This window comes from Pituophis catenifer, unplaced genomic scaffold, assembly GCF_029215685.1.
Source record: "Pituophis catenifer annectens isolate HBS135680 unplaced genomic scaffold, rPitCat1.0.hap2 SCAF_1, whole genome shotgun sequence".
Taxonomy (NCBI): Eukaryota; Metazoa; Chordata; class Lepidosauria; order Squamata; family Colubridae; genus Pituophis; species Pituophis catenifer.
In genome coordinates this window covers 180867643-180884130 of record NW_027256881.1, presented here as the reverse complement: position 1 = coordinate 180884130, position 16488 = coordinate 180867643, and the positions used below count along the sequence as shown (strand labels likewise).

General features: G+C 38.2%; 1 protein-coding gene across 1 annotated transcript in view; it reads right to left on the bottom strand.

The window, feature by feature from the left end:
* The window catches only part of ORC2 (origin recognition complex subunit 2), a 31506-nt gene that overhangs the window by 13309 nt on the left and 1709 nt on the right, over positions 1 to 16488 (bottom strand). The window contains exons 2-12 of the mRNA XM_070933261.1: positions 15929 to 15993; positions 13113 to 13207; positions 12404 to 12541; positions 12075 to 12161; positions 10920 to 11012; positions 9527 to 9555; positions 7179 to 7236; positions 5675 to 5859; positions 4626 to 4724; positions 2342 to 2451; positions 429 to 561 (exon numbers count right to left, since the gene is read on the bottom strand). Of these exons, the coding sequence (XP_070789362.1) occupies positions 429 to 561; positions 2342 to 2451; positions 4626 to 4724; positions 5675 to 5859; positions 7179 to 7236; positions 9527 to 9555; positions 10920 to 11012; positions 12075 to 12161; positions 12404 to 12541; positions 13113 to 13197 (1017 nt within the window). The 5' untranslated portion in view covers positions 13198 to 13207; positions 15929 to 15993. The remainder of the gene's footprint in view (positions 1 to 428; positions 562 to 2341; positions 2452 to 4625; positions 4725 to 5674; positions 5860 to 7178; positions 7237 to 9526; positions 9556 to 10919; positions 11013 to 12074; positions 12162 to 12403; positions 12542 to 13112; positions 13208 to 15928; positions 15994 to 16488) is intronic.

The following is a 16488-nucleotide window of genomic DNA, read 5'->3' as shown; positions in this document are numbered from 1 at the left end:
CTGGATCACAAACACTCTAAATTACAAACAATAAAATGTAAATTATTTGGGCTGGCCAAACGCAGCTATCATATTCTAGGATTAAGTGCAGAAAAGATAAGCAATTTGAGAAATGTAGTTAGTCTTCATTCACTGACCACTATTAGCTACAGCAACTCAGTCATTAAGTGAAACAGTTGCTGGATGAAACTGCAACAATGCTTATGATTTTATTTCAGCTTTCCTTTTATTTACAAACCTGAAAAAGTCATAAATGTGAGAATTGGCTGTAGAGTTACTTTTCATCATCATCATAAATGTGAAACAGAAACTAAATGAAGCAGTCCTTAACATGGACTACCTGTAACATCTTTCTCTATACTAATGTGTTTTGTAATAAAGCTTTTGTTAACTGATCAAAGCCAGACGTGTTATCTGTTTCTGCTTACTGATTTTATGGTGATGTTGGGAAAGAATCCATTTACAACAAGATGTACAGAATCTTGAAGAAGAGAAATACGGAAATTCTCCAACAGATCTCTTTTTGAACCTAATCCGTATAGCACAATATTGAACCCAAGGCTGTAAGAAATAAAGGAAAAAAAAGTCCTTAAATACAACAAAACAAAGTGCAGTGCAATATGATGTACTGAAAATATTTAGGCTGACCACAAGAACTTATTGTTCTAAAAATGGGATGTGTGTGCAAAATTTGTTGTGTTTACTTCTGAGCACTAGTCAATAACTGAAGATTTATTTTTTAAAATATCCAGGAGTTCAGTTTGGCTATCAGTAGTATACCAGTTTTTTCTAATCAGACAAACTGTCAATTCTTTATCTTTGAACAAAGATATGCAAGTTTTCTGCTAATTGTCTATCCTAGTTTTCTATCTTAATTATGTGTTTTATTAATAGCAAAAACTTGTCTTAAAACAGGAGAAAAAAATCAGTATTCTGAATATCTAATGTTTTCTACATTTAATCGAGTAAATTGAGGTGAGTTTGCTCAGCATTGAATCTATTTCATTCTGTTTACTTTTTTGACTTGGAAAAGTCTCTCAGTGAATATTAAAATTCTCAGCATTACAGGTCTACTTACAACCACAATTGAGCCCAAAATTTCCAGTGCTAAGTAAGACGGTTCTTTAAGTGAGTTTTGCCCCATTTTTATCTTTCTTGCCACAGTTGTTAAGTGAATTACTGCAGTTAATAACATGCTTGTTAAGTGAATCCGGCTTCCCCACTGACTTTGCTTGTCAGAAGATCACAAATGGTCATAAATATATGCCAGTTGGCAAGCGTCTGAATTTATGTCATGTGACCAAGGGGATGCTGCAAATGTTATAAGTATGAAAACTGGTCATAAATCACTGTGCTGTTGTAATTTTGAACAGTCACTAAATGAATAGTTTTAAGTTGTAGACTACTTGTAGTTATTTTCTATAAGCTATTAATAGAGTATATGTAGCTCAGAGTTGAACTGTGGAGTTCTTGATGCTGAGCTTGGTTGTTTGCTATCAGGAGTTTCATCACCTAACTAGGTAACATCATCAGTGTGGTGAGTGTGGGTTTTGCTCCCTCTTTATGGGCATTCATACAGAAAGAATAGTCATTCCTTGATAGAAGTTTGCCTACTTGCAAATTTCTCCCATTTGCATGCTTTCTGGAGCATTTGATGCCCTATGTGGTTCGAAAAGAAGAGAATATATGTAGCTCATGGTTAAAATACAGACATCAAACTCTTCAGAAAGCATGCAAATGGGAGAAATCTGCATGTTGATAAATCTCCACCAAGGAACGACTATTCTTTTTGCACTAATGTCTATAAATAGAGAGCACACCCCATATTCTGATAGCTGATGATAACATGATGTTACCTATTACAGTGATGAAAAGCAAACAACCAAGCTCATCATTGAGCACCATGGATTCCATAGAAGCTATTAAAAAATAGAATTGCTCTGGAAGTTCTATGAAAGCTCAAGATGATGCTACTAAATTATTGGAATAACTATTGATGATTTTGGAGGATTATTATCTGCTTTTGTGACTTTCTGAATTTTAATTTTTACCATGGATGTTTGTTGTAAGCCACTGAGAGCCCAGTTGATTGTAGTGTGCACAAATAGAAAAATAAATGCAATTATCATAGGTCACAGCTGAAAGAACTATTTATACTTTTTCAAATTGTTTATGCAGATCTCAATTCTAGGAAATATTAACCATATACAATAGTGAAATATTAACTACATCTAATGATCCAGTTTTATTCAACAAAATGATTTCAAAGCATCGCTATGGGGATTTATTTCAATTTATTCACTGGACTGTAAACTCCTACTAAAATATAAGGGATACTTACTGCAGCTGCAACATCCATTTGTAAAAGAGGGATTCATATTGTGTCATTAACTTTTCCCGTTCAGCAGCAAAAGCAACAGGTATGTTGTTCAAGAGATTTTGTAGGGATTCCTAGACCATTTAGTTTCATTGGAGAAAAAAAGGACTTATCAGTAAATTTCTAATTAATGAGATGAGAAAGTTCTTAATTGATGAAAAGACTTTGAACAGAATAATCTCCACCATCAGAATTTTCCAATTCCTTCTCCATTTCTCAGTTCAAAAAGGGCTAAAGACTAATAGAATGCAATTGAAAGTGCTTTCACCTATGAAGCGCTTTATGACTTGGTGCTGAGTTACCTTTAGGACTGTATTCCTCCACCAGAATTGGCTCAACCACTTTGATCATGCTGAAAAAAGCATGATTGTCCCATAATCTGAGCCCTGGTAGTGCAGCAGACTAAAGCACTGTTATTAACATCAGCTGCTTGCAATTACTGCAAGTTCAAATCTCACCGGGCTCAAGGTTGACTCAGCCTTCCATCCTTTCTAAGGTAGGTAAAATGAGGACCCAGATTGTAGGGGCAATAAACTGACTTTGTATAAAATATACAAAAGTATGAAGGCTATTGCTTAACGCATTGTAAGCCGCCCTGAGTCTTCGGAGAAGGGCGGCATATAAATCAAATTAAAAAATATATATTTTGGGGAGGTAAGGAGTATTTTTGTTATCAAACCATCCCTCTTGAATGGACTCTTCTCAAGTTGCCTTCTGGGAGTTTCTGAAAATGGAGCATTTGGGAGCTGATGCCAAATGCTCTCTGGAATGTGGGTTTGTTTATTTTTGACTGCTTGTTTTTGTATTTTTAATTTGTATTTGTTACTGGGTTGTTTTTTTTAGAATTGCAGCAAAATATGTGATAAAAAAACAAAAAGGAATATAGAGCCTTTTAAAGACATAAAGGTGTTTCACATGAGATGTAGGCATGTATGCTTAGAGAAGCTGTGTGCTGGGCTCATACATTACTCTTGTGGCTCCAGCAAAATATGGGTCCTTGAGTTAAGCAGATGCTAATGGAGAACAAGAATATGTTTCGAAGTGGGTATGCTGACTACACTTCTTTGATTCAAATGAGTACTTTCCTAGTAAGCTTAGGAAAGAATACTGCACACTACTGCCATGATGTACGCACACAATTTTCTGAATCCTCAGCAATGCCGAATAGGGAATCCCAGTAGTTGAAGTTTATGTATAGCATTGGTCAAAACTCATAGATTTGGAAACAGAATGTCTGGGATACTTGATAACCTAATTATTTTCTTCTGGGGTCTGTTGAATTGCTCCAGAACTGCATGGTTCAGAGAATTCTGGAATGGTATGATGAAGGAAGGACTAGATTCAATTGATGAATGCTGCACATCCTATTCAGGTATCTAGAGAGCAGTAAGATTGGGAAAGTTGGTACAAAATATGGAAGAAATATCTCATTGTACTTAGATAATGATACTATTAATTTTTTAAAGTTTTACTGAGAAGTTTGTAAGCTGCTTGATCGAGAACTAGTTTAGGATAGTGTTTAAAGCATCAGGTTAAGAAACTGGGAATTCTAGTCTTGCCTTGAGATATTTGTTTATTTGTATCCTGCCTTTATTATTTTTACATATAACTCAAGGTAGCAACTTTCTCCTCCTATTTCCCTCATATCAACAACCTTGTGAAGTGAGTTGGGCTGAGATAGATTGACTGACCCAAGGTCATCTAGCTGGCTTTTCATGGCTAGTCACTTTCTTTTAGCCTAAGAAGGAGGTACTAGTAAATCACTTCTTAAAATCTTGCCAAAAAAACTGCAGGGACTCATCCAGGCAGTTGTCAAGTCAAAATCAACTCAGAGGAAGAAAAGAAAACAAGAAAAGAAAAAGCTGCTTGATTACAACACAGGTATTTTCAGAAATTTCATGAGCCAAAATTTGCAGTAGGTAATAAATTTTTAAAAAGAAATTTTCTCAGTTCCTATAGAAAGTACAGTATATGTACTTTCTCTGGCAAACCAAGTACAAGTTATTTGCCACCCAGTTCTTTCAGAATGTTTTTTTATTATTATTTCAAATCTAGTTTACAGCCCTGGGATTTCCTCACAATTTTTCATCCAAATACTAACCAAGTTCACTGTTTAGCTTTTCAAGTTCAAAGAAAGTGGCAGCTTAATTACACAGAGGATACAACATTGTGCAGCATGTAAACTATGACTGGTGGTTTGGGATATTGTATGAATCCTGATAAATCTTTTTCTCAGTACATACTGTACCTGATCCAGTTTTTTTTTCTCCAACTTCTGCAGTGTTCGATCAGAGGTTAAAACTTTAGAACTGCTGTGTGCTTCAAAATACTCTTCTACCAAATTGCTCTGATAACAAACAGAAGAATAATTATTATCTTCTGGCAACATTAATTGAGGAATAAATTGATAGCTGAGAACTGATTAATAAAGTGCAAAACTTTACTATAGAAAACAGAATATTGAAATGAATCTAAATTCCTCTAATGATTAATATGTAACATATATACTTATGGATAAGCTCATCCTTAGGTAAACTGACCAATGCTTTTTTTCTAACCAAAATATCATAAAAATGTGCCACCTGAAGATATGCTGACCCTCAAAATTTTTGTGTTTTAATTTTTACAACTAGCTTATCCACAAGTGATGAATTTTTCATGCTATTTTGGCTAAAAATTTAAGTGTTCGCTTATCTACAAATGGGCTTATCCACAAGTATATGCAGGTATTTTTTTGAAGTATTAGCATATATACTTGTGGATAAGTCCATCTGCAGGTAACCTAAACCCAATTTTTTAGATGTATTTTGAAACCTAAAATTCTTGGCTTATCTGCAAGTATATATAGTAATTAAAAACAAATATTTTGCATGTTTTATTTTCACTTACAGAAATATAAAAAAGCAAACTTCTTTCCATTCCATCTTTACTGTTTTACCCTTTTCCCACATATTCAATTTTAGCTTTTGTTAAACATTTTTATATACACTACAGAAAAGGTACTCCTGCACATAGCAGAAATTACTTTGCTATAAGGATACAACTTATTTCACTTAGGGATACAAGAACTTACACATTAAATGAAACTTTGTGGAGAGCATTTAGCAAATTTGTCTCCAGAATTTAATCAGGAGAATTAAAGCTAGATAAATTAAACTGCAACGGAACACTTTTCTGAAACCACTTAGAGGAAAAATGCATTTGATTTATTTTTGAGCGCAGAGAAAACTGCTTCTAAAAGACATTATATTATACTCATTGTACCTTGGAAAGTACAAGAGTTCAGAGCATGCTTACAGAAATGCATCTCTTCAGCTTCTTAGCAGATGTTTCCTTACTAGGTGGAACAGAAGAGGTTTGGAATCTGATTGGGGTTTTTGGAAGAACAGCTTCATCAGCAGATACCGAGCAAGCCTCATCCCCTTCTTCTTCAGAGTTTGAAGCAGAATAATCACTTTCACTATCAGAGCACAAGTTTAAGGCTAAAAAGGAAAATATATAGGTTAGAATTCAGGTAGTTCTTGGATTAAGATGGAACTGGGACCAGAATTTCCATTGCTAAGTATTGCAGTCGTAAAATGTGACATCACATACCCACATTGCTTAGCTTGGGTCATTAAATGAGGACTTCACATGACCATGACATGGGAAGAGGCAGGAGTCCCAGGCAAGCAGGTTGACAGGCAAGAGTTATTGGTGGCCTGGTGTTGCAGGTGGACACTACACTGTGCAGGTAGGCAAAAAAGCAATGGGAACTGGAGCAACGTGCAACTTCCTGAGGGTTTCCCACTCACTTTATATTTGGGAAGCCAACAAAGAATTCAAGTGTCGAGCATATGATCGGAGGACATTGCAATTGTCATAATGACAAGGCAGTTGCCAAGTACCCCAATCATGACATTACTGTAGGGACATTGCAATGGCCAAAACTTTGAGGACTAGTTATAAATTCTCCCCACTCAGCACTATTGTAACTTTGAACAGTCGCTTAACAAGTGGTTGTAACCATGGGCTACCTGTAGCACTTGCTAGGAAAACAAAAGTACAATAAGGCTATTGATTTCTCATCAATTTGTGGAGGGGGGAGGAGATCAGAATGCTGGACAAGATAGATTTTTAATTTGATTCAACAGAGCTCTTGTGCTCTCAGGAGTTTCCCCCCCCCTTTTTTTTTTTTTTTAAATTTGATTTATATGCCGCCCTTCTCCGGAGACTCAGGGCGGCTTACAATGTGCTCAGCAATAGCCTTCATCCTTTTGTATATTTATACAAAGTCAGCTTATTGCCCCCACAACTGGGTCCTCAATTTACCTACCTTAGAAAGGATGGAAGGCTGAGTCAACCTTGAGCCTTGGCGAGATTCGAACCCTGCAGTAATTGCAGGCAGCTGGTCTTAATAACCAGCTTAATAACAGGGTGCCTCAAACCCTTGTACTACCAAGGCCCTTCTGTTCCTCACAAGTGAGTTTTGTGGCTATATCTCATATACTTTTGACCTAGTTTTCATGGAACTCAATGCAGTTGTAAACTACATTTTAGCTATGATTGTCGTAGCTAAACATAGCATAACAGTCATTATGTTACAGCCAGCACTGTCTTGATGTATGATACTATAGAATAGAAAACAGTAATTTTCTCATGAGACCACCAGTATTCATATTTTAGATTTAGTATTAAAACATTAAGCCAGGACTGTGGAAAGCTTCACTAAAAATCTCAAAAGAATGAAACTGGAAAGCAAATTATAGGAGAAATATCTCATAATGTCACCAAATTGTGTTAGCTAGAACTACTTTCTTACCTGTCATTCTTTTCCGAGTCCGATAAGATAATTTTGATAATAAATCATTTCTTTTACTCTGTTAGAAATAGCAAGTATATTAGATCCCATTCTCAAACAATATCTCATATCTAAATATTCTATTTCCTAACAAAATAGCCATCTAAATGCAAAAATTTACAAAAGTTTAAAGTCTCCTATCTCAGTCAAATGATTGACCAAATTTTTTCAAATATATGGATGTTGTTTATATACAATACTGTGTTCATTGGAATGGAAATCACATATGTATCTGATTTCTTTGGTACTGTGGTTCCCCAACCTTTCCAGCTCTGCAGACCGGCAGTGGCAATGGCAGCAGTGGCAAATGGGAGAGGGGATGGTTTCAAACACATGCCCAACGCTTGTGTAAATGGAGCTTCATGCGCTTGCCCATTGCTTATGCGGCCCGGTTCCCAACAGGCCGTGGTCTGGTACAGGAAGTTGGGGACCCCTGCCTTAATAGACCTCCACCTGTATTTTGGAGAGATGGGGGCTCTCCAATGCAAACCTCGTAGATATAGTTAAATGGGAGGAAGTGGAAAATCCAAATTCAACTATTGTATATAATTTTCAGAAAGATATCTTAAGATTGAATACATACCATATTTTTTGGAGTAAAAGATGTTCTGCAGTATAAGACGCACCTTAGTTTTTGGGGAGGAAAATGGAAAAAATTCTGCCTTCTACCAGGTATTCATCTGGCTAGCGTCCTTAGCCTGGTCAGCTTCAGCACATTACCGTATTTTTTGGAGTATAAGATGCACCTTTTTACCCCCAAAAAGAGGGTAAAAATCTGGGCGCATCTTATAGTCCGAATGTAGCCCCGCTCATCCACCGGCCCCCACCCTTCGGACATTTTCAGGCAGTTCTAGGCAGCGGGGATCCTGGCATCAGGATTCCATCCCAATTCCAAAGGAAAGCATTTTCGGGCGGCAGTCCCGCAATCCCCTTCCCGATTCCAAACATGGGGTGTGCAGAGGCAAAAAAATTGAATCGCATTTCAGGTGGCAGCTCTGGCCAGGAGGAAAGAGAAGGTGAGTCTACTGAGAAGGAGGACGAGGGTGCGCAGCTCTGCAATGTGCAATGGAATCCAAGTTCCCAGTTCCCCGCTGCACATTGCAGGAGGACTGACTGCCGCCTGAAACGCAGTTCTGAGAATTGGATTGGGGAATCCCACCAACGGGCAGCGGTGGCTGGAAAGGAGGGACATTTCATGTTAGGGGCTCCTGTTTGGCTCGGCTTAGCACGGCTCCTGGGCGTGGAGAGGGCTTAGGTGGCAGCGGCAGCAGCAGCAGCTCCTCACATTGCTGGGGAGTGAAGTCATCGCAACCATTGTCTGCCCTGAGCTGCCCGCTGTGCGGCCAGAGGGGTGACCAGCTGCAAATCATGGGGCCCACCTTGTTGCACAAAGCTGCCGGGCAGATTCCCCACCCCCGACCATCCCGAAGAGGTTTGTTTCTCAGGCTGTGCTCTGACTCTCCCCCCAGAGCATGCAAGGGGTCTCTATGGGGGAAAGCGAGTAGTCCCTGCGGATCGCAGGAGCACCCTGATAAGTTTTCTGGAAAAGAACTTATCAGTAATCAACACCCTCTTTCCCAGCCGAGTCTCTGAGGCACCTCTCGCTTGTAGGAGGAGGAGGAGGACAGAGTAAAGCAGCGCCACCTTAAATGCTGATAGGCAGAGGTAGAATTCTTGTTTTCTTGTTTTCCTCCCCAAAATTAAGGTGCGTTTTATACTCCGAAAAATACGGTAGTTCGCTGGTTGTGAGCGTGCTTGTTGGGGCTGATAAGCAGCTTCAAAAGCACAGCTGATCGTCAGAGGGAGCGCCAGTGAGGCATTCAAGGCTGCGGGGATCGCCAAAGCACATCACCGCCTGAAAATGCGACACGCGGAGGCCAAAACGTGATGTGTAGAGGCGGCGATCGGCAGCAATGTGCTTTGGCGATCCCTGCAGCCTTGAACAGAATGCCTCTCAAATGGAGCATTTGGAGGCTGAAAACGCGAGGCACAGAGCCCAAAAACACAAGCCATTACCTGTGCCAATCTTTGCAGCCAGGAAGAAGACACGCGGAGGCCGAAGGGTGGGGGCCGGTGGGTGGGTAGGGCGACATTCGGAGTATAAGATGCACCCAAATTTTCAGTCTCTTTGGAGGGTGGGGGGGGGGGAGTGCGTCTTATACTCCAAAAAATACTGTACTTAAACTATTTGAAAATATATTTATATCTGCACACTAGAAAATAATATATTGTCAGCATAACTAGCTTCAATTTTCCAGGCTTACATCAATCATAATTGATATTTTTAACAGCGAAAAAATGTCACTCACATCTTCCTGGTCTTTGCTTGAAGAACGTTCTGAAAAATAAAAATTGAGTCACAGATTATGATTACTTATAAATATCATGGGTTTTGCACAATTTCAAATGTATTACAAGATTATTTTAATGTACATTTCAGCTAAAACCAGATTCAGTCTAATTTAATATGCAGCATGTACACATTTTGCTATCCAAGTAACAATTGTCATCACTGTATATTTAAATAAGCAAGAATCAAACTATGTTTTTTATAATTAAAGGTGTCAATAGCAATTTTTATATTGCAGTCTTTTGCCTTGATAAGTCTATTGACAATGTCTTCCCTATATAAATTCTATGCTACTACAGTTTATCTGAATTATAGAGATAGCCCAGCCTTGTAAATAATGTTTCAATAAATGTAGGTTTCTATGCTTCTACCGATAGTTCAGACAAGGAATTTGGGAGCACAAGAATCAGCAAATCTGAACTTCTTCTGAGATGCAGCTATTAATCTATGCATTTCTTCCATAGTTACGGATACTACAATCTATTACCACTCTGCAATTGGAAACTATATAATGGAAATGAGGCTAAAAACTTGAGTCCTTAGAATCTGCATATCAATAATATGTAGTAATATATAGTAATTAGTATAGTAAGAAGTATATAATCATATGTGCAGAATTCCCAAATGCCCCTTTCAAGCAATTACTAGGAACATTTCCCAATTTCTGTTAAATATTCACAATGAAGTTGGGCCCTCACGTACATACATACATACACACATATCTTTATTATGGGCACTGACCACAATACCCAACAATTGCTTAACGCATTGTAAGCCGCCCTGAGTCTACGGAGAAGGGCGGCATATATATCAAATTAAAAAAAAAAAATCTATAGCAGATGGAGCAAAATAAAGCAATTGATGATTAAATCATTAATTCAATAAAAGGGTGTCTGGCTTTAGACAGTGTAGCAAAATTTGACCATGTTCATAGACAGAAAATCATACTGGCTTGATAACAAAAACTGAATTCATATGAATAATTAGAAATGCCTGAGCATTTTACTCAACACCCAAAATTGTTGACAATCAGGCAGCATACAAATTTAATAAATGATGATTATATGAGAAATGATCAAATGGAAATTGCACCCTTATTTTGGCATTCATTTATTAAGGGATGGTACTTCTATATTCAGCATTCAATATTAATATTTTCCATTTTAGAACAATTGTAAGACAAATTCTGTATTCTCCAAAATGTAAGTTCACAGCTAAGCAACAAATAATGCAATATAAAATACATATTCTTGCCCATCTCATTTCATTAGAATGACTTTTTTTAAGCAAATTCTGTAATTTCCTAATTTAATCAAATATTTAACATTTTAAAAACTATTAACAGAACTTACTACTGCTGATTTTTGGAGTGTTTGTTTTCTCCTCAAACTTCTTCGAACTGTTTTGTTTTGCATTCTTTGCTGAGTTCTGAATTAGCTCAGAAACTTTAAATGTAAAAAAGAAAACTCCAATTAAAGATAGCATGCAAATAGTACTTAAATACTCAAAAGGACAGCATAGATACTATACCATGTACAAATGTATTCAATATCTAAAGTTATTAGCAACAGTAAATAATATGATTCTTACACAAGAAATATCCAGGGCAACAAGGATATTGATACCTATTACCTATTTATTTATTTGCACACATTTTACCAATCTTGATTTTCAAAGTCTTTGGTTCCCTAAACAGTTCTTTATCTTGTAGGAACCTTTAAGGAGTAATAACAAAATAGTTATTTTACAAACACTTCTTCTGGGGTGTCACCCCATTTATGGATTTTTCTCCCCAAAGAGGCTGAATTAGTATCCACATTAACATATCTCTAACATCAAATGGAGCTCTTTTCACAAACTATATACAGTAGTGGCCAAAATTGTGGAAACCTTTTGAGAAAAGTGTATTTTCTAAAACTAGCTAATAACACCACTTTTTTTTTTGAGTACCATAAAATTATATAGAATAGAATAGAATAGAATAGAATAGAATAGAATAGAATAGAATAGAATAGAATAGAATATTGGCCAAGTGTGATTGGACACACAAGGAATTTGTCTAGTGCATATGCTCTCAGTGTACATAAAAGATACATTCATCAAGAATCATAAGGTACAACACTTAATGATAGTCATAGGTACAAATAAGCAATCAGGAAACAATATCAATAGAAAGTAATTTAATCAAGAATGTAATGCAATAACTTTTATGAAGGATTTGCTATTAGAATAGCAGTTACAGTATAAAGAAGAAAAGTGAAACACGTAGAAAAAACAAAATATACAAAAATTATCATCATAGAAAAAACAAGATATACAAAAATTATCACGACAGTTAATACTGAGCTGGGTAACCGTTAGCATGAATTACGGCCTTACAACGTCTTCTCATGGAGTGAATCAAGTCTTTTAGTTTTGCAGCTGTTATAATGTGAAACCATTCATACAAATGTATAGAAGTACCTATATATATGTAAAAGAAACAGAACATGGAACACAATACATGCCTCTCTCTGCCATCCTATTAGAGCGTTTTGGTGTTTGGAATGGAAAGACATCACCACCACTTGCACTGGAACCATTTTTCATTGACTCTAAAAAAATACGTATCAATTAACCCTTAGAAGAAAGCTTTAGAGTAAAAGATTTATAGCAGTTTTATGCCCAAAAACAGATTATATCTAATTAGCAATACAAAAAATTAATTTTTAAGAGTGAATATGAGTGTCTTATTTCTTGGTGGCATTATGTACAAAATATTGAATATTTCCATGCATAATATGAAGTAAATATCCGCAAAATGATGGCCGTGAAAATGTTGTGTTTCCCGAAGTACCTTGGACGTCTAGGGCAGTCACGTAATCCTGTTCTTTAAAAATATCCTGGGCTTCATCATCGGAACTGTTCTCCAGATTTTTCATCCATTTTTTAATATCCAGTGTATGCGGAACACTTAACTTACGAACTTTGAGACCTGAAAATGCAATAAGACCGCTTAAGAAAAAATACTTGAACAGTTACAATAAGTAATTTTCGTAGGTCTGTGAAAACCAATAATTTTCTGGGAAGCTATACATTCTAGAACACTAAAGCTGTATGATAATTTTTGATAAGAATGTAAAGAAAACAAAACAATTACTTTAAGAAGTAACATTACAATGTTGATATTATAAGAAAAGTTAGTTGTCAAAACTTCCTGAAGGCAAAGCTTTGTCTCTATATATCTACACTAAAAGATAGTGTGTTGTGGTGAAGTTGTATTTTTGTTGTAAAGTTGTCTATACTGATGACATTAATGCCAAAGTAGATTTCATTGCAGTTAACTTACTATTGAAAGATTGCTAAATACTTCAGCAGCATTGTCTTGCTCTCACATATTTTCAGAAGATCAAGTGGTAATTAATTTCTCCAAATACAGAAAAAGGAACTGCTTTTAAAATGATGTAATTAAATATTTAAGCACAACAAAAATTATTAATATTTTTGGGAAATTCGGAATTAGTCACCTTATTCTAATAATAATAAAATAAAGCAAGTAAGGATACCTGCATCCTCAGAGATATGCTTCAGAACATCTTCATCAGCCACAAATTTAACCTCTAGGAGATTAATTGTCTTTGGGTTACTCATATTGAGGTATCTAAATCAAAAAGGAAGTAAATTGACATATTCCTATCAAGGCACAAGTCTCATATAAGTTTAATTTATTATTACGAATAGTAGAAAAAACTTAGAATGCATATTAAGTCATGAATATAACTGAGGACCTGGTGGTCGCCTGGGACAGGGTGGCTACTGGGACCTTGGACCGCGTCGTGCCTTTGCGGCCTCTGACCTGATGCCGATCTCGTCTAGCTCCTTGGTTTTCCGAGGAGCTGAGAGAGATGAAGCGTTGGAAAAGACGCCTGGAGAGCGATTGGAGGACAAGCCGATCTGAATCTGACCGAACACAGGTGAGATCTTATATTAAGACCTACCTAGTGGCGATAAGAGCGGCGAAGTCTAGCTACTTCTCCGCTCTTATTGCATCTGCAGAGAACCGCCCAGCTGCGCTGTTTAGGGTGACCCGCTCCCTACTTCAGATGGGGGTACGGGAAGATCCCTTAAAGGGTCGAGCTGAGGATTTTGTACAATTCCTGCATGATAAAGTCGCTCAGATTTGGGAAGGCCTGGACTCCAATTGGGTAAATCCAGGGGAGGAGACGGGGGCAGGTCTTGAGAGCGTTATCTGGGAAGAGTTTGACTCTGTGGCTCCTGAGGACGTGGACAGGATTCTGGGCAAGCTTAACGCTGCCACATGTTTATTGGACCCGTGTCCCTTCTGGTTGGTACTGGCCTCCCGGGAGGTTACACGAGGCTGGCTCCAGGGGATTATAAATGCTTCTCTGAGTGAGGGTGTCTTTCCCGCCGCCTTGAAAGAGGCGGTTGTGAAGCCCCTCCTCAAGAAGCCTTCCCTGGACCCGGCTATATTATCAAATTATCGTCCAGTCTCCAATCTTCGCTTTGTTGCGAAGATTGTTGAGAGTGTGGTGGCGCGACAACTACCCCGATACCTGGATGAAGTTGTCTTATCTGGATCCATTCCAGTCGGGCTTCAGGTCACGATACAGCACGGAAATGGCATTGGTCGCATTGGTGGATGATCTCTGGAGGGCTCGGGACAGAGGTTGCTCCTCTATCCTGGTCCTATTAGATCTCTCAGCGGCTTTTGATACCATCGACCATGGTATCTTACTGCACCGGCTGGAGGGGTTAGGAATAGGGGGCACCGTGCTTCGGTGGTTCTCCTCCTTCCTCTCTGACCGTTCGCAGTTTGTGTTGGCAGGGGGGCAGAGGTCAACCTCGAGGCACCTTATTTGTGGGGTGCCGCAAGGGTCAGTCCTCTCACCCCTTCTGTTCAACATTTATGTAAAACCGCTAGGTGAGATCATCCGTGGTTTTGGGGTGAGTGTTCATCAGTATGCTGATGACACACAGCTATACATCTCCACCCCAGACCACCCCAATGATGCCTTTGCTGTGATGTCCTGTTGCCTGGAGGCCGTGCGGATCTGGATGGGGAGAAACAAGCTCAGACTCAACCCCTCCAAGACCGAGTGGCTGTGGCTTCCGGCGTCCCGGTATAGTCAGCTGGTACCATCACTGACAATAGGGGATGAGATCTTGCTCCCCATAGAGAGGGCCCGCAACTTGGGTGTCCTCCTGGATTCACGGTTATCTTTAGAAGATCATTTGACGGCCGTGGCCAGGGGTGCCTTTTATCAGGTTCACCTGATCCGCCAGTTGCGTCCCTTTCTGGATCGGGACGCCTTGCGCACGGTCACTCATGCCCTAGTTACCTCCCGTATGGACTACTGTAATGCTCTCTACATGGGGCTCCCCTTGAAAAGCACCCGGAGGCTACAACTGGTCCAGAACGTAGCCGCACGGGTGATTATGGGCGTAGCTCGTTACGCCCATGTAACACCTCTCCTACGCGAGCTGCACTGGCTCCCGGTGATCTTTCGGGTGCGATTCAAGGTGTTAGTTATCACCTTTAAAGCGCTCCATGGCTTAGGACCTGGGTACCTACGAGACCGTCTTTTGCCACCAATAGCCTCCCACCGACCAGTTCGTTCTCACAGGGAGGGACTACTCAGGGTACCATCAGTCAAATTATGTCGACTGGCGACTCCCAGGGGGAGGGCCTTCTCTGTGGGGGCTCCAACCCTTTGGAATGAACTGCCCCCGGAGATACGGAATATCCCTGATCTCCGTGCTTTCCGCCGTGCCCTCAAGACCCTGATGTTCCAACAGGCAGGGCTAAACATACAAACATGTGAATGATTTTTTAAATGTTATCTAATTCTGGGTTTTATTTAATTGACCAAACTAAGTAATAATTTTAATTAGCAATTTTATGATGTTTGTGTGTCTATATTTTTCTTGACTGTACACCGCCTTGAGTCCTACGGGAGAAAGGCGGTATAGAAATATAATAAATAAATAAATAAATAAATAAATAAATAAATAAATAAATAAATAAATAAATAAATAAATGAAAAATTATACATGATTACTACTAGAAATAGTAACAACTGGATTTTATAAAAGCTTGCTGGTCCTCAACACAAATAGAGAAAACAAATATATGTTTAAACAAGACATTGGATAATTTCCTTGATGGATGTTGCTTTCCAAGAAGGCGCTCATGTAGAATTCTAGAGAATATCCTCATAACATACCAATGGAGTAAGGGAAAACTTAAATTTGGCACCTCAAAATATACAAAAGTCAGTTTCAAAACTAGTTAACTTTGATCAGTCAAGAACACAATAAAACAATTTGTGTAATAGACTAGATAAGGATTTGAGTCACTTACATATGGGAAGACTAAGTGAGTAAGCCTGTGGTGATGGTAGGGCCCAATTTGGCATCCTGTGTAATCTGGAGGAAACAAGGGAAAAATGCAATTAATAGATACCATCAAATAATCAGAAAGGCTGATTTGCCATAGCCCTGAAAGTAGAGATTGAGTTTCCTTATCTGACTAATATATGCAATGCTTATAAACTTATTTTATATTTTATCTATATTTTCCAAAAAATTGATATCAATAAGTGGAATATGGGTTAATTATATATACACTTTTTTTTGCAGAACACTCCTAGTGATTCTTCATTGCCACCTAATTGAAGTATTTGCACAAATGATGTGTGATGTATGCCAGTGAGACTTGGACTGTATACAAGAGGCATGCTAGGCAACTGAACCACTTAAAATACTTGCAAGGATAAATACAGCTAAGGATAAATGCAGATGTAAAAATATTCTATTCTTAAAACAGTATGACATTATAGCCTATCACTAAAAAGAAAGGTATATATAAAGTCTATAATTACTACATGCTACTTTATAGATGAAATGGCAATGATTTAGTTA